Source organism: Palaemon carinicauda, chromosome 14 (assembly GCF_036898095.1).
Source record: "Palaemon carinicauda isolate YSFRI2023 chromosome 14, ASM3689809v2, whole genome shotgun sequence".
Lineage (NCBI taxonomy): Eukaryota > Metazoa > Arthropoda > Malacostraca > Decapoda > Palaemonidae > Palaemon > Palaemon carinicauda.
Genome location: NC_090738.1, coordinates 47432242 through 47450781, shown reverse-complemented (window position 1 = coordinate 47450781; position 18540 = coordinate 47432242). Strand labels below are relative to the sequence as shown.

Sequence of the window (18540 nt, the reverse complement as noted above, 5' to 3'; positions counted from 1 at the left end):
CAGCCAGGACCAGGACTCATGAAGTCAGGGGTATTGCCCACTCACACTTTTCAAAAGAAAGCTGTCCAGGGGCTAAGTGTTGAAGGCAGGTGTCTGGAGAAAACAGACGACCTTCTACCTGCGAGAGTGTAGTGTGTAGCCTCAAGTCCCTTGACGCCTATGCTTAGACCTGTGGTGGCTGTTCAAGCAGATATGTAGTAAGCCAGCTCCCACATGGGACACATTGTATCTTGTCTATGGTAACGTTTTGACTAAGTCAGGAATGAGTCTTTTTATACTTTATATATGACATATCTGTTTTTGACATTGTTAGTAGTTTATATAGGACATATCTGTTTTGATGCTGTTACTGTTTTTAGAATGATATATTGTTAATTTATTGTCATCATTTATTTATTTCCTTATTTCCTTTCCTCACTGGGCTATTTTTCTCTATTGGAGCCCTTGGGCTTATAGCATCTTGCTTTTCCAACTAGGGTTGTAGATTGGCTAGTAATAATAATAATATAACTGACTCTATTCTCCTGCCCCTGTCTTGTGGTCAGAAATTGAGGCATTACATGCTTGTCGGACCAGATGCTGTTAAGTTCCACTTCAGAGCACCATTCTTTATAACCAAAATAGTATATCTTCCTATCTCCTATATGAGCTCAGGGATGGTGAATCTCATTCCAACTCATTACTCATATACTGCACCTGGTATATGATTCTTACTGACATCCCCTTTTGAGACAGGGTTTCTTTTTACATGGTATGGTACAATTCATTGTACAATCCAGAGCCTATCAGTTTCTCATCTTTATGGTCAACAGATATGGGGGTGATAGTGTCATAACTGCACTTCTCCACAGATCAAGCCTTGAACACTTCCAGAGGAGTTAAAGAACCTTCCAGTTTGGGTTCCAAGAGGACTTCCAATCCTCCAAGGACAGTAGTGAGTCTCCTTGATAAAAGGATTAGAGTTTGTATGTCACATAGGAACAAATAACAAATTTTAAAAGTAATTTGTTATTTTCCTGGCCATACAAACCTGAGTCCTAGTATAACTTCCTTCCTCCAATCACCCCTCTAAATCCTGGGCCAAAGTATCAAAAGTGAGTGATGAGCTGACCTGCACCCTCTCCAGTCATATAACTGCTCGTTATCCATTTAAATGACCAATTCCAGTTCACGCTGAAGTAATCTCCCTAATTAAAGGATTCTTTTGAAATTTTTATTGATGCACTTTTCCTGGATATACAAAGCTGAAGTGTTTTATCATAATCCCATCTCAGACCAACCCCACCTTTTGTTCCTTTAGCTGAAGGGAGAAGAATTTGTGTCTACTCACTCACTTACTGCCATTTTGAAACTTAAAAAGGGTGGCTTGTTTATCAAGGGCAATTGTAACATAATTGGAAAATTTGATATTAATTGAAAAATTTACTCTTCACTCGTAGGGAGTTATGAATAGTGCATAGTCTTGGAAGAGGTTAAGATTTTTCCCGGCAACATGCCAACACCACCCATTGCAACAGATAGGAGTCAATTTCAAAAATAAAGTTTGTGCCTGTTATGTATTTGCATTATTCATTATAACTTCAAATGTTGTTCACTTATTGATCATTGTTCCAACGCGATATACAAATCTCGTAATCATTTAATATAGGAATTCGCTTCAGCGCAGCTGAAACAGCCCAAGGGAAAGAAAACCAGGCAGTTGTGCTAATTGGTTGGCTGACAGTATGGGGCGGAGCTCAGCTCCCCCCACCGCCAGCCCGCTTTCCTCATCCACTCGCTTTGGCTCAACATGGATGGTTGTGCTACACTCCGCTCTCTACGCTGCAGCCCTTTGCCTTCTCTTGTGCTTGTGTACTAGTGAGTGTGTGATTGTTATGGAGGAAAAAGTTACTTGTAAGATGCGATGTTGTGTAGGCTGTGGCGGACGCTGCAGTAGGTGGCTTTCATCACCTTCTGTAGACCCGCACACGCTTTGCCCAACATGCAGGGGAAAACCTTGCTCTCAAGGTTCTCCCTGCTGTGAGTGTGAATCCTGGCCGCCCTTGCAGTGGCAAGCTTTCGAGATCGATGCAAATATCGCTGGACCCCTAAAGCTTCTTCTTCGGAGACCTCAACTCTTTCGAAGAAGAAGGGTGGCCCGGTGGTAAGTGTGTCGTCTCAAGAGACTGCCACAGCGAGGTCTGCTCATGCCCTCTCCGAGTCTGGGGAGGGTGTGAGTATGATTTTGGAAAGCTTGGATTCACAGCCTGTTGGAGATTTCTCAGGTTTCGCCGGGGGAGCGGGTGACCTTAGCGCTCCCGCTACTTCGGCGATCTCGAGAGACACACGACAGATTGTTGGTCCATCTGATACCGATGACGACACGTTACCTGGTAAGATGGGGGAACTTTGGGCGTCTCTCGGATTATCAGGTAAGCCTGACTTGAATTTGTTAAAACGCCGTTTAACTCTGGCGGACGAGCTTGAACGTCATTTGAATGATCCGATTGTAGGGTAAAATAACTGCAGGCCTCCCTGTTAAAACAAGGGAGAGTAATGTTTTAATCACTGAGATTTCATTAACGACTGATGGCAAACCCTTTACAGCTTCGCCCGCAAGTCAGTTGAAATTAAAATCTGCTAAAACTCCTGCTGATACAAGATGTTTTTAAACATAAGTCTTACCTGGTAGCTATATATATAACTACCAGGTAAGTATGTTCAAAAATTTATTTTATAATGAAAATAACATTTTCCAGGTTCACCACGTTCACCGACCATGGCTCTTCCTACGGACATGACTCAGGTTGTTCATCCTTGTCCAGTGTCGTCTGTTGCCTCGACCACCGTTCCAGTACCTCGGAGGGGGCACAATGAGAGGAAGCATGGGCGGTATTCCTCTCCTAGTCCGTCCTCCTCTTCATCTTCATCTTCTGACTCTGACTCTTCTCCCCTAAGGAGAAAGAGGAAGAGGAAAGCAAAGAGGGCTAGGAAGGCCAGTACCAGATCCCGGGGCTGTGTTCGAGGACGCACTGCAACATCCTTGGGATCGACTGGATTGCTACGCGTTTCACCCATTTTGCTTGCTTCGCGCAGTCCTGTCCCGGGTCCTAGTAACTCCAGGACTCAGGATGACTCTCATTGCTCTGCTATGGCCACACATGGAGTGGTTTCCCAATCAGTTGTTGCTCCTGGTCGAGGCACCCAGAGAGCTACCACACTGGCACAATCTCTTTCGGCAACCCTTGTCAAACGGGTACCACCAGGCGGTGCAGTCGCTCAGATTTCACGCGTGGAGACTCAAGCATCTCCTCAGAATACAAGGCTTTTCGCGACTTAAGATGTCAGGGTACCTTAGAAGATCCTCCTCCTCAGTCTACCAGGGGAAGTGGTCGGTCTTCTGCGATTGGTGTAGTGGAAGGGGTATCTCTCTAGTCAGAGCCTCTCTGACTCAGATCGTAGACTTGCTAGTCTTTCTTCGCAGAGATAAGCTCCTTTTGGTTTCTGCCATCAGAGGGTACAGGTCTGCCCTTGCAATGGTGTTGCGTCTGAAGGGCATAGATATCTCCAACGCCCTTGAGATTTCTATGCTCATTAAGAGCTTCGAACAGTAGTGTCCCCTGAGGGAAATTCGAGTTCCCCAGTGGGATGTCACTCTAGTTCTCGGGTCTCTTACTCGTGTTCCGTACGAACCCTTGAGCTGTGCCTCAGACAGGCACTTGACCATTAAGACTGTTTTTCTGCTAGCCTTAGCATCGGCGAAGAGAGTCAGGGAGTTACACAGCCTCTCTTGTAATGTCAATGTCACTCACGCAGAGGGTTGGAAGGAGATCTCCTTGAGTTTTGTGCCAGAGTTCGTAGCCAAGACTCAGAACCCAGCGATCCACGATCCCAGGTTCGAGGCCTTCACTTTCCTTCCTTACCGGATGCGGCGAGTGGCGGTTCAGGTGAGAGGCTTCTCTGTCCCGTCAGGTGTCTCCAGCGCTATCTTAAGCGAACTCGGCATCTCAGACCTGAATGTTGACGACTTCGTTAGCACCAGCAGAGCTAAGAGTGAGGTGTCGAGGAACAGGATATCCTTCTGGATCTGTGAAACCATCCGCAAGGCGTATGAGACTTCCTCAAGAGTCCAAGCACCAGCAAGGGTTAAAGCTCACAAGATCAGGGGCATTGCCTCCACACTCACTTTCAAGCGAAATATTGAAGTGGGCCAAGTGCTGAAGGCTGGCATTTGGAAACGCCAGACCACCTTTATGGCCCTTTACTTGAGGGAGTTTACGCACAGGTCCTTGGACACCTTTGTTCTTGGCCCTGTGGTAGCGGCTCAAGCTATTGTCTGACCTCTCCAGTTCCTCCGGGACAGGGAAGTCTCTTGTCTTGATTTTTATGGTATGTTTGTCAGTGTGAAAGCAGTGTGCATGTGCTCCGCCTTTCTCTCTGTCTCTTCCCTTGGAGTCCCATACATCAAGACAAGTCTTCCCAGGTAAGATTGCTAGAGTTTGTTTACAGGTATTCTCCCCCCGTCTTCTGCTAAACAGGGAAGACAGTGGATGTATAAACCCTTTGCCTTTTGGTTATGGAGGTTCATCCAGTCACTGCGACCCTAGGGTCGAGTGTCTCTTACATTCACGCTCTCAAGACGCGCGATGCTCTTACCCATCGCGCGACCCAGCTCCCAGTCTCTCAGACCCCACCATCATCATGTCTGGTCAAAAGACAGGGGTAGGTGGATTTAGTCCTCTGCTCTCATTCGAGACCAGGTCTATTTCCGGGCAGTTAGCTGTTCACAAGCAGCAAAGGCAGACCTCCCACCAACCAGTGAGTCTTCCTATATTAAATGGTTACGAGGTTTGTATATCGCGTTGGAACAAATGATAATTTGTCCTAAAGTGTATTTTTCCTAGCTATACATCCCCGTAATCATTTAATATAGATGCCTTCCTCTACCACACCTCATGTTCCACATTGAGCCTAAAGCGTTTGAATGAGGAAAGCGGGCTGGTGGTGTGGGGGGGAGCTTAGCTCTGCCCCATACTGCCAGCCAACCAATCAGCACAACAGCCTGGTTTTCTTTCTCTTCAGCTGTTTCAGATGCGCTGAATCAAATTCCTATGTTAAATGATTACGGGTTTGTATAGCTAGGAAAAATACAGTTTAGGACAAATTGTCATGTTTCCATGTACTGTATATAAGATTTCCATGTGTAAAACAGAATTAAAATGCAACATTCACACTACACTTGTACATATTGATGTCACTTGAAGATTGCTATTAAATTTACTGTTCAATGTATTATCCATTCAATTGAATTATTTTCTCCGGCAGTTATTAAGAAAAATACTTAATTTTTTTTTTACATTTTTCAGGTTAGGGACTGATAATTTTTGCAGCACAGCAAATGGAGGGGTTTTCTCAGAAAGTTCCAAGTGATATACATTCCTTTGGGTATACATCTGCTCAGCATTACAATAATGTTCCAGCAGGATCTCAGAATGTTATGGAAGCTATGAATCCCTCACAGTCCTATGTAGCACAGTCTCACACCACAAATCAACAGGTATTTTGAGATACTCCTTGCTAGATGGTTTATTTATTTTAAACTAATATATATTTGTTTCGTAACTGGAATACAAAACGGATTTTGAGAGATGCGAAAAATCCATTTTTGGTTGAGAAAGCCATGTTGTCCTGATGGAAGGTTCCTATAAGTAGCTTCCTAAGGGATATTTGACCACAGTGATATTCCCAGAGAATTTACCTTCAGGTCTCCAGAATTCTAACTCCTGGTGCGAATATCCTTAAAATTTCTCCTAAGGATATCGCATAAATCAGGGGACGTATATTTTGATACGACACATGGCAATCTTCACCCCGAATAGCGTTTCGCTTCGAGGGGGAAAGTGGCGAAAATAGAAGGGGAGCCGATATCAAGGTTACCCTTCCTCCCTTACTACTACGAGTATCCAGGTGGCGCTGTACGTCAACCCCTCGCACTATTCCTTGTAGAGTTGAGCATGGTGCTACAGATATGGTAGTTTTGGGAGGGATCCTGCCAAGGCCTTTTCCATAGAAAGGGAGGGCGGGTCCATCAGGACGACATGGCTATCTCACCCAAAAATAGATTTTTCGCTTCGCTCAAAATCCGTTTTTATGAATAGTACTTACCTGGCAGTTATATATATATAGCTGATATCTCTAACTTTCGGCAGAATTTTTCAAAATGAGGCAACCGCCTTGTGGTGGTTGGGAGGTAGGTGGTTACACCCGTCACAGGGTGGTACGAGGAATCATTCCCGTGTTCTATACTTCAGTTTATCTCTGCCGGCTGGATCGAAAACATCGTTGGTCCACTTTTAAGAGTTTTTCAAATCGCTTTCCCTTCTTTGCTGTTTTGGACTTCGTTTGGTGAAGTACACTGATTTAGGGATTTGGCAATCGTGTTTTGTTATTATTATTGTACTATTTGCTTTGTTTATCATGAGTGAAAAACTTAATTTTCGTGTTTGTGCGAGTGATGTATGCAAGGTGAGGTTACCAAAAGTGTCGGTTGACCCTCACAGTTTGTATGGGTTGCAGGGGTTTTGTATGTGCACTATATAATAGGTGCAAAGAATTAAAACCTGATGGCGGAAATACGTTCCGCCAACTCTATGACGTCACAGTCGTGTGACATAATCTACATTGTATATTCATTGTATGACTTGCAAATTCTCTTTATTTGCTTTTTCTTGTAAAGAATGGAAGGAATTCCATCTTATATAAGTTTTTTAACTTTTAATGTAAAATTTTAAAGAAAATATTTGTCCATTTGGTATTCGTTCTTTAAATCATCGATCTAATTTCATAGATTAAATAGAACTAGCGTATGGTCAATTTACGCTGTGTAGTTCTCTTTACAATCGATGCAGTCCCAACATGCCTTGGTAGCGTTCTTTTCGACATTGGGAATTCTAGTTTTAGTCGTATATTCATTTATATGTTCCAATTGTAAAGTGTGGCAAATCACTTTTTTGGGGGGAACCTTCAAGATTTAAGGGTTGTTTACATTTATATATATACTGTAGATACGTTATTGCTATATCTGTTCTTTTTTATCATAACAAATCACTGTTTTTGAAAACCCTTGGAATTAATTGTTGATTACATTTGTTTTTCCTATTTCTGTTCATTTTAATCATTTAACATATAGCTTTCCCGGTGGTTGTATGTAACTACCGGGTAGGTAATTATGACATTTAATTTTACCGGTGGTTATATGTAACTACCGGGTGAGTGTGTTCAACATTTATTTTTAAACTCGACACTTGCCCGGTGGTTATTTTTATGTGACCGCCGGGTAAGTATGTTTGAAAGTTTATTTTATTATGGAAATGTCAGTTTAATATTTTATAAGAATATTTTGTTACAATTTATATAGCAAGTACTAGAGACGATATTGCATTCTCATTCAAGCCCGTGGCAGCAGAATAAGTTCTCTCACAATGGGCAAGACTAATTACTGTATGGTCTTTTGTGTAAGAGTTTAAAAGTGTAAGTTTCAGTGCTAAATTAGGCCAGTGAATTCATTCAGCACAGTGGACGTCGTTTTCCTAGCCTTAGACCTCTTCCAAGCTCCCCGGCCCATGGGAGAAGGAACGTCGATCGGCGAAAGGAAATGAGAGGCGTTAGCTCACGAGCAAACGTCCTCGCAAGCGTTCCTGTTCACGTTCCCAAGAATGCTCGCCCTTGCCATGGGAAAGCAAAGAGCGTTGGACGTTAAGCTACTTACACTGCTTTTAGAGTCTTGCATTGCATCACATTTGCTGATAATGGCAATACTATAAGTCATAGATATTCGCTGATAATATCAATGCTTACAAACCAACATAGACACAGTTTTTGTCCCAGTGCGCCAGTCGGCCATATGAACCCTCAGGTCGGAACCGAACGCGCCGAGCAGCATAATGAAGATCATTTTGCCTTAACACTCGTCGCTAAGTCTTTCAAGACAGGACGATCGGCGCCTCGTCTTTCAGGACGATCGGCGCCTCGTCTTTCAGGACGATCGCTGCCTCGTCTTTCAGGACGATCGGCAGCCTCGTCTTTCAGGACGAACACCGCCTCGTCTTTCAGGACGACAGGACGATCGCCGCCTTGTCTTTCAGGACGGCAGGACGATCGCCGCCTTGTCTTTCAGGACGATCGCCGCCTCGTCTTTCAGGACGATCGCCGCCTCGTCTTTCAGGACGATCGCCGCCTCGTCTTTCAGGACGATCGCTGCCTCGTCTTTCAGGACGATCGCCGCCTCGTCTTTCAGGACGATCGCCGCCTCGTCTTTCAGGACGATCGCCGCCTCGTCTTTCAGGACGATCGCCGCCTCGTCTTTCAGGACGATCGGCGCCACGTCTTATAAGATCTTTGTCAAAGGATGACATTAGTGATCACTTTTCTCCTGTTGAATTATTTGAGATTTACAGAAGGAGAAGATCCTAAGTTCTGTTGCTCCACGTTCCCCACCCTCTGAATTTTCACGTGGTCATTAATGGAGCTTTAAGGATGATGGGAGACCCTAGTTGGAAAAGCAAGAGGCTCCAATAGGGAAGAAATAGCCTGGTGAGGAAAGGAAATATTGAGATGAATAAATGTTGAGAATATATTAATTATTCATTCTTAAAACAGAAACCTATAATGCCAGCATCCTTATCAGGTAGGCCAGGATAGCAAGGGTGGAGGTCTAGCCACGTTAAGGTCGAAGACCTTGTGGCAGCGCCACAGAGATTTTTTACAGCCCCCTTGGTGGATTGCTGAGTCTCTTAAGGAATACAGGCAATGAGGCTGGATAATTTTGAAATCAGAAGTCATAATTGAGGTATGCACCTCTCCTTTTTTCTTTCTCTCTTCTCCCTCAAGAGTTGGTCAAAGACAGGTGTTGGTGTCTTAAGCAGCAAGAAAATTTCTGCATGCTTTTTCTCCAACCGCACAAACAACAGTAGGAGCCAGACTTAACTACTTCTGGCGAGCCTGGGAGAGGAGAGGAGCGGACCTTTGGTCCGTGTTTTTACTAAAGGATGGATGTGAAATCTTTTTCCTAGTGAATCCTCCTTTGTTAGTTACTCCGATAAGACCTTTCTGCCTAACCGACTTTGCAACATCAAATGTCTCTCTTTTGGGAGAGGGAGTCTTTTGTCCGGTCCTGGACGTAAATGCTCTTAACACCTTCGTTCGGAAGTCAAAGTTCTCCATGGAGACATCGAAATCATGAACTATATAAGACTCGTGTCAGCCTGGTCACAGGGTGAAGCAGAGTTTGACTGCTTTCGCCTCCAGGCAGTAGAGCCAGACTACACAACTTCTGGCAATCTTTGGAGAAGAGGGGAGCAGACCTTTTGTCAGTACATCTTCTGAAGGAGGTTTACAATTTCCTTTCATAGGGAAACCTCCTTTAGTTTTAGCTCCAACAAATCTCTCTCCCAGATCTAGAGAGGAGTCTAAGTGGCAGGCTATGCAATCAAACTTTATCTGAGGTTTGTTTACAAGGAGGAAAGGGGGAAGAATGGGTCAGTTTCAGGCCGTGTGTTTTGGTCTCAGCTGCGCCCCTCTAATGTTCACGAAACTTTTGCTTAATGTAGCAGAATACTGCACTCAAGAGAAATCAGAGCATCCCTGTATCTGGACGCTTGGCTTCTCAGAGCTCCTCCTTACGATCTTCATGAAGGATTTTTAGATAACGTTGAGCCTATCAGAAGAATTGGGTCTTCCTGTCAACAAGAAGAGTCTCTTCTCACACCAGGACTCTCAGCGCCACGTCTTTTAGAACGTTCAGCGTCTCGCTCTGTTAACCTCTCGGCGCCACGTCTTACAGGACGATCGGCGCCACGTCTTACAGGACGATCGGCGCCACACCTTCCTGGACGCTCGGCTCCACGTCTTACAGGACTATCAGCGCCACGTCTTACAGGACTATCGGCGCCACGTCTTACAGGAAGATCGGGGCCTCGTCTTTCAGGACGTTCGACGTCGAAGATCTAGCATGAGGCATGACATTGAACATGAGAATCTAGGACTTCAAGATGACACTAGTCGAATCGTTTGTCGAGATTAAGGACGCCTTTGTTCCGATCTCTTGGATCAAGAAAGTTTTTATCGAGCGAGGTTTGTTCAAGGGCAAAGAAACATCGGGGCAGACTTGCTCAGCAGGAAGAGACTTGTTATTCCCACAGAATGGTCTCTCAACCCGCAAGTCTGTCAGTCTCTGGATGTTGTGGGGCAGACCTGTAACAGACCTTTTCGCCTCCAACTTGAACAAGAGGATCCCCAACTACTGCTCCCTAGTCCCGGACGAGGAAGCTGTAGCAATGGACGCCTTCTTGATGGATTGGTCGGGGATGGACATGTATGCATTGCCTCCGTTCAAGATCATCAATCTGGTCATCAGGAAATTCGCTCTCCTCGATTCGGGACGAATGATCCTAGCGGCTCCATTCTAGCCTGCAAGGGAATGGTTTACGGAAGTGGTGGGCATGCTGATGGACTTCCCAAAAAGACTTTGGCAAGTCCAGATCTTCTCAAACAGCCCCACTTCGAGAGGTATCATCAAAACCCCCTTGCTCTCAAGCTGACTTCCTTCAGACTGACTAGAAGCTTGTCAGATCTCGAGGCTTTTCGGTACAAGCGGCGAAAGCTATCCCCAGAGCAAGGAGGATCTCTTCACAAAGAGTCTACCAATCTAAGTGTGAGACCTTTAGAGCTTGCTGCAGGCGGCACAAGATTTCCTCAACCACTACCTCTCTGAGCCAGATTGCAGACTTCTTATTGTACCTCAGACAGGATGCTAAGCTGGCTGTATCTACCATCAATGGATACAGCAGTATGCTCTCGACTGTCTTTAGGCATAGAGGCCTAGAGTTGTCCCAAAATAAAGCTTTGCAGGACCTCATTGGGTCTTTTGAGACGACAAAACAGGTACTCTTAAACCTGGATGTGGTGTTTAAGTTTCTGTGCTCCAAGAAATTTGAACCTATCTCGCAAGCCTCTCTTCGAGATGTAACAAAGAAAACCCTCTTCCTTATGACTCTAGCGAATGCCAAAAGGGTCAGCGAGGTCCAGGCGATTGAGAAGCGGGTAAGCTTCAATCAGGATAGAGCGGTTTGTGCCTTAAGGTTCGACTTTCTCGCCAAGAACGAGAACCCTTCGAAACCCTGTCCTAGGACGTTTGATGTCATTAACCTCACGAACCTAGTGGGTCAAGAGCAGGAAAGACTCCTCTGCCCAGTTAGGTCCCTCAAAACTTATTTGGCTCACACTAAGAACGTGAGGTGTGCATCCAACTCGTTATGGTGTTCAGTGAAGGATCCACAAAAACCCCTGTCAAAGAACGCTTTGTCCTTTTTCCTGAGGGAAAATATTAGGGAAGCCCACCTCTTATGTGAGGAGGAACACTTCGCCCTGTTGAAAGTACGGGCTCACGAAGTGAGAGCCATTGCTACCTCACTGGCATATCAGGAAAATATGTTAGTTAGGCAAATCATGGATGCAATTTTCTGGAGGAGCAACTCTATCTTCTCTTCTCATTACCTCAGAGAGGTGAGAGTAGACTATGGCAAGTGCTATACCTTGGGCCCATACGTAGCTGCGGCTTCTGTATTAGGCATAGGAGTTACTAACCCCACTCAACCTTAGTTTGTATGCATGTATGAGGGTTTGTGGTTTTATGATTATCTGAGGACTTCGTCTTGGGGTACGGTTTTCTCAGTCTAGATAGATTGTTTATATCTATGCTGCAAGGTTAGGTGGTTAGTTTTAGTAAGGTTGCAGTTTTTTTTTTATTATATGGGGCAAAGGTAGTTTCTGAAGTCTAGTCAAGTTGTTGGTCTTACCCCTTTGACAGACTCGATTGGGTTGTTTGCAGCATTGCAGGTCTACTCCTGGCTAAACACTCCTCAGGGAAAGCGACTCTAGAGGCTGTACCTTTGAAGTCAGCTACCTTAGCAGGCAAGGAATCAAGGTGTTTTTATCTCCTACAACTCTTTTGCTGTTTCCCCAACGATGTTTACTGTCTGTTTCCCTCCTCCAAATGTGTGAATCAGCTATATATATATAACTGCCAGGTAAGTACTATTCATAAAAATGGAGTTTTTATGATAAAACAAAGTTTTAAATATTAAACTTAGCCGGTGAATATATAATAGCTGACGTCTCCGACGGCTCGACAGATTCCAAAAACTCGCGAGCGATCGCCGTGAAGGTTGCGGGTGTGCCCACCAGCGCCGACTATCGGCCAGATACCGCATATACTTGTCAATCTCTCCAGTTCTTCTCTGTCAGTCTTGTCGACAAGTTGGTTCCGCTCGCTTATGACCTCAAGTTTTCGACCCAATTGGTGAAGTACTTTACTTTGGTTGTTTATTGGCTTTCGCTGTGTTGGTGTGTTTCTTCAATTAAACTCTTGAAACCCTTTTTTTTTGGCTGGTGTTTATTGTTGATGAATTTGGTTTTGACTTGGATTTTCTCTGATTGTTCAAAATGGCTGACCCTTCTCCTGTATATCGCAAGTGTGCGAGGGATTGTAACAAACGTCTTCCCAAGGCCTCTATCGACCCTCATACTGTTTGTTCTAATTGCCGGGGTAAATCCTGCCAATTAGGAGATCGGTGTGAGGAGTGCGTGGTCTTGTCGGAATTCGAATGGCTTGAGTATGAAAAATATACTCGTAAGCTTGAGAGAGATAGGGTGAGGAGAAGCTCCTCTAGATCTTTGGAATTTTCCTCCTCCCATGCCCCTGAACCTAATCCTTCCCCTGTAGTAGTTGTTCCTGAACCCCCTACTAGCACTCATGAACCGTCCATGCGGGATATGTTTTTAGCGATTCAAGCTTTAGGCGAAAAAGTTGAGTCCTTAGCATCGGACAGAAACCAACTTATGTCAGATGTTAAGTTGTTGAAGTGTCAGAGTGGTAAAACAGAAAATCTAAGTGATAAAGTGATAAGTGTGCAAAATGTGTTTAGTGTTGCGACCGAGGGTTCGTCTGTTCGTGCTTGTCGCTCCCCTAGTCCGAGACCTCTTTCAGGCTCCCCTGCACCAGGGAGAAGTAATGTCGTAGGACTTAAGGGGGCGAGAGGCGTAAACCAACGTACAGACGTTCCCTCTTTGGTATCGGACGTTTCTCGTCAAGATCGTCCTTACCATAAGACGGGTGAGACTAAGTTCTCCTCGTCCTCCGAAGACTTATCGCACAAGAAACCTTGGCGCAAGGTATCTAGACCCTTAAAGCGAAAGTCAGTCCCTTCAGGACAGGTCCAGCGTCCTGGCTGTAGCCATTGGGGCAGCTCTGACCATTTGCAGTCGTCGGATGACTGTTCGCCTGTTAAGCGAAAGCGTAACACGGGGTCCGAGGGTCTCGGTAGAGGCAATGTTTTGCCAACGCAGACGTTACCGACGTCACGGCCCGTTCCGACTCCCGTTGATCCGAAGTGGGTTGTCCTGCGGGACATGCAGTCTAAGCTTGCCTCCCTTATGGAAGAGTATGACTTTGATCAGGTTCACGATGATCCTTTGCTTGCGGGTCGCCAGTGCGCTGAACGTGACTCTGGCCTTCAGCCGCCTAAACGAGTGTTTTCTCGTCCGTTTGACGTTAGTGCTAACGTTTCTAGTGCTTTGAAACGCGAGGCTAGTCGTGTGCCTAGTCATTCACGTCAGTCACGTGACATGGATCCCCCTTTGCTACAGTCTCAGACTGACGTTCAGCTGCTGCCGCCGCAGCCCCGCACTGACGTTCGCCGACCGACTCCGTTGCCTCGACGTGACGTTGAGCGTCGGTCACCGCAGTCGGAAGTTGTTTTGCCTGCTCAGACTCTGCAGTCAATGCAGGTCCGACGTGATGTCGAGCGACAATCAACTTCAGCTGTTGTTGTTGGTCAGTCACAAGACTTTCAGTCCTTTCAGCAGCGACGTGACGTCGTTTCCTCTTCTGCTGCTGCTGCTCCGTTGCTTGTTGACATTGCCTGTCAAGCGTTGCCTCCTCGGCATGTCTCTCCGTATCATGAGACTCGGCAGTTGTCGGACGAAGTTCCGTCGGATGGGGAAGTCGCTGATCCCCTTCCAACTGATATGCCTTTGGGGACTTTGTCAGATGGAGAGGAGCCTAGAGTTGCTCAGCCCTCTCTTGATTTTAAAAAGATCATGCTGATTTTTAAGGAACTGTTTCCTGACCATTTTGTGACTGCTGCTCCTCGTTCGCCTCCATCAGAGTTTACGCTAGGCCTAGCTACTTCGACGCCGTCGTTTACTAAGCTAGTGCTCTCTCGCTCTTCTAAGAGAGCTTTGCGTTTACTAGGCGACTGGTTGATCACCAGGAGGAGTTTGGGGAAGACAGCCTTTGCTTTCCCCCCTTTTAAACTGGCTTCTAGAGCGAGCGTCTGGTATGACACGGGAGAAGTTCTCGGCTTGGGAGTTCCTGCCTCTGCCCAGGGAGACTTCTCAAGCCTCGTAGACTCTCCCCGTCGCCTGGCCACGAGACGCTCAAAAGTTTGCTGGTCCTCTTCGGACCTTGATCATCTCCTCAAAGGGGTTTATAGGGCCTTCGAAGTTTTTAACTTCTTGGATTGGTCGCTGGGAGCCTTGAGCAGGAAGATCTCTTCGGCCGACCATGATGTATCCGTGCTAATTATGTCCTGCATGGACAAACCTATCCGTGATGGCTCTAATGAGCTCGCTGCTACCTTTACGGCAGGAGTCCTTAAGAAGAGGGAGGCTCTTTGTTCGTTCCTTTCGGCAGGAGTAACTCCCTGTCAAAGGTCAGAGCTTCTCTTTGCTCCGTTGTCATCTGCCTTGTTCCCTCAGTAGTTGATTAAGGATATCGCCGCTTCTCTGGTGCAGAAGGATACCCACGACTTGATGGCTACGTCAGCGCGTAAGGCTGCTCCTTCATCATCTTATGTCGTTAGACCTAAGCTCGATACTCCAGCAACGAGGTTTATCCCGCCCTTTCGTGGCAGAGCCCCCAGTAAGGGAGGCACTCGTGCCGATAGTAAGAGAGGCAAGAGGAGAGGATCTAAGTCCTCCCGTGGCAGAGTCTGACTGCCCACGTCCTCAGACAGCGGTAGGGGCCAGACTGAACAACTTCTGGCAGGCCTGGGAAAAGAGGGGTGCAGACCGGGAGTCTGTTTTGTTGCTAAAGGAGGGGTACAAAATACCTTTTGTACGGAGACCTCCTCTGGTAAAAGTCCCTATAGACCTCTCTCCCAGGTATCGAGAGGAGTCAAGGAGACAGGCACTACAGCTGCAGGTGTCTCAGTTGCTAGAGAAGGGAGCGGTGGTGAAAGTCTCGGACCTTCAATCACCGGGATTTTACAACCGTCTCTTCCTAGTACCAAAGCATACAGGAGGTTGGAGGCCGGTGCTGGATGTCAGTGCGCTCAACGTTTTTGTTGTCAAAACAAAATTTACGATGGAGACCACCAAATCCGTTCTAGCAGCGGTCAGAGAGGGAGACTGGATGGTCTCTCTCGACCTGCAGGATGCGTACTTCCCCATTCCTATACACCCGGATTCTCAACCGTATCTGAGGTTTGTATACAGGAATGTGGTGTACCAATTCCGAGCACTGTGCTTCGGCCTCAGCCCTGCTCCTCTTGTTTTTACGAGGCTCATGAGAAATGTGGCAAAATTTCTACATTTATCGGGGATTCGAGCCTCCCTGTACCTGGACGACTGGCTGCTCAGAGCGTCGTCCCGTCATCGCTGTCTGCAGGACCTTCAATGGACGTTGGATCTTGCAAAGGAGTTGGGACTGTTGGTGAACATAGAGAAGTCTCAGCTGACTCCCTCCCAAACGATTCTCTATTTGGGGATGGAGATTCACAGTCTAGCTTTTCGGGCTTTTCCGTCTGCCACCAGGATAGAGCAAGCCTTGCTCAAAGTCCGCCTCATGCTGAGGAAAGACCATTGCTCTGTGAGAAGTTGGATGAGCCTCCTCGGGACGCTGTCATCCCTGGAACAATTTATCTCTCTAGGGAGACTTCACCTTCGCCCTCTCCAGTTCCATCTAGACTCCCATTGGAACAAGAACAAGACTTTGAAGGCGGTCTCGATCCCGATCTCCGAACCAGTAAAGACGTGCCTGAACTGGTGGGACAGCAATATAGGTCTTCGAGAGGGTCTGTCCCTGGCAGTCAAGAACCCAAACCACGTGTTATTTTCAGACGTGTCGGAGTTGGGTTGGGGAGCGACTCTGGATGGTCTGGAATGTTCGGGTCTTTGGACGACAGATCAGAGGAGCCTTCACATCAACTGCAAGGAGCTGTTGGCTGTTCACTTGGCCTTGACGAGTTTCGAGAGTCTTCTTCGAAACAAGGTGGTAGAAGTGAATGCGGACAACACCACAGCCTTGGCGTACATCTCCAAGCAAGGAGGCACTCACTCCCACACTCTGTTCGTCATCGCAAGGGACCTCCTCATCTGGTCAAAAGATCGAGGCATCTCACTGTTGACGAGGTTCGTCCAGGGGAAATTGAACGTCTTGGCGGACTGTCTCAGTCGGAGAGGTCAGGTGATCCCTACAGAATGGACCCTCCACGAGGACGTGTGCAAGAGTCTTTGGATGACTTGGGGTCAGCCCACCATAGACCTCTTTGCGACCTCACTGACCAAAAGGCTCCCGACCTATTGCTCTCCAGTCCCAGATCCAGAGGCGGCCCACATAGATGCCTTTCTGTTGGACTGGTCTCACATGGATGCTTACGCATTTCCGCCGTTCAAGATCATCAACAAGGTTTTGCAGAAGTTCACCTCTCACGAAGGGACAAGGTTGACGTTGGTTGCTCCCCTCTGGCCCGCGAGAGTGGTTCACAGAGGTACTTCAATGGCTGGTAGACGTCCCAAGGAGTCTGCCTTTACGGGTGGATCTCTTACGGCAGCCCCACGTAAGGAGTCTTCATCAAAGCCTCCCCGCGCTTCGTCTGACTGCCTTCAGACTATCGAAAGACTCTCAAGAGCTCGAGGATTTTCGAAGGAGGCAGCCAGAGCGATCGCGAGGGCTAGGAGATCATCTACTATCAAGGTCTACCAGTCGAAGTGGGAGGTCTTTAGAGAGTGGTGCAAGTCCTCCTCTATTTCCTCTTCCAGTACCTCTGTAGCCCAAATTGCGGACTTTCTCCTGCATCTGAGAAATGTTCGCTCCCTCTCTGCTCCCACTATTAAAGGCTACAGGAGCATGTTGGCGTCTGTTTTCAGACATAGAGGCTTGGATCTGTCAAATAACAAAGATCTCCAAGATCTCCTTAAGTCCTTCGAGACCTCTAAGGAGCGTCGTGTGTCAACTCCCGCTTGGAACTTAGACGTGGTCCTAAGGTTCCTAATGTCCGACAGGTTTGAGCCATTGCATTCAGCCTCCCTGAAGGATCTCACCCTCAAGACGCTTTTTTTGGTGTGCTTGGCTTCGGCTAAAAGGGTCAGTGAGATCCATGCTTTTAGTAAGAACATCGGCTTCTCTACAAATAAAGCTACATGTTCGCTTCAACTTGGTTTTTTGGCCAAGAACGAACTGCCTTCTCGTCCTTGGCCTAAATCTTTTGAAATACCTAGTCTGTCAGAGATCGTAGGTAACGAAGTTGAAAGAGTACTGTGCCCCGTTAGAGCTCTTAAGTTTTACTTAGCTCGAACTAAACCATTACGAGGTGGTTCTGAGGCCTTATGGTGCTCCGTTAAGAAGCCCTCATTGCCCATGTCTAAAAATGCGTTATCGTACTTTATTAGATTTTTAATCCGGGAGGCACATTCTCATTTAAATGAGAAAGATCGTTGCTTGCTTAAGGTCAAGACGCACGAAATGAGAGCGATAGCAACTTCGGTGGCTTTTAAGCAAAACAGGTCTATTCGAAGTATTATGGACGCGACCTTTTGGAGGAGCAAGTCGGTGTTCGCTTCATTTTACTTGAAAGACGTCCAGACTCTTTATGAGGACTGCTACACCCTGGGTCCATTCGTTGCAGCGAGTGCAGTAGTGGGTGAGGGTTCTACCACTACATTCCCTTAATCCCAATATCCTTTTAATCTTCTCTTGAAATGTTTTTAATCTTGTCTTGGGTTGTACGGAAGACTAGGAAGTCTTTCGCATCCTTTTTGATTTGGCGGGTGGTCAAATGTTGTTTCTTGAGAGCGCCCAGATTAAGGGTATTGATGAGGTCCTGTTATAGGGGTGTTCGCCCTGGATATAACAGCTCCTGGGAGTCTTTCAGCATCCTGAGAGGATGGCTGGGCTTCGTGAGGAAAGCGGACTAATGAGGCAGAGTAATCGTCAGAGTCAGCTTCCTTGCCAGGTACCTATACTTAAGTTGGTTTTTTATGGAATAATTGTCAAAAAACTCTTGAGCATATATGCCTTTATTGTATTAATACTGGTCTCTACCCACCACCATGGGTGTGAATCAGCTATTATATATTCACCGGCTAAGTTTAATATTTAAAAATGATATTTTGATTATAAAATAAATTTTTGAATATACTTACCCGGTGAATATATAAATTAAAGGCCCTCCCTTCCTCCCCGATAGAGACCCAGCGGACTGAGTAGAACTGGAGAGATTG

At 46.4% G+C, this 18540-nt stretch overlaps 1 protein-coding gene across 2 annotated transcripts in view; it reads left to right on the top strand.

Moving 5' to 3' along the window:
• Positions 1 to 18540, top strand: part of LOC137653187 (uncharacterized) — a 50247-nt gene that overhangs the window by 4330 nt on the left and 27377 nt on the right. For both annotated transcript variants that reach the window (XM_068386569.1, XM_068386570.1), the window contains exon 2: positions 5346 to 5536. In XM_068386569.1, the coding sequence (XP_068242670.1) occupies positions 5378 to 5536 (159 nt within the window). In that variant the 5' untranslated portion in view covers positions 5346 to 5377. The remainder of the gene's footprint in view (positions 1 to 5345; positions 5537 to 18540) is intronic.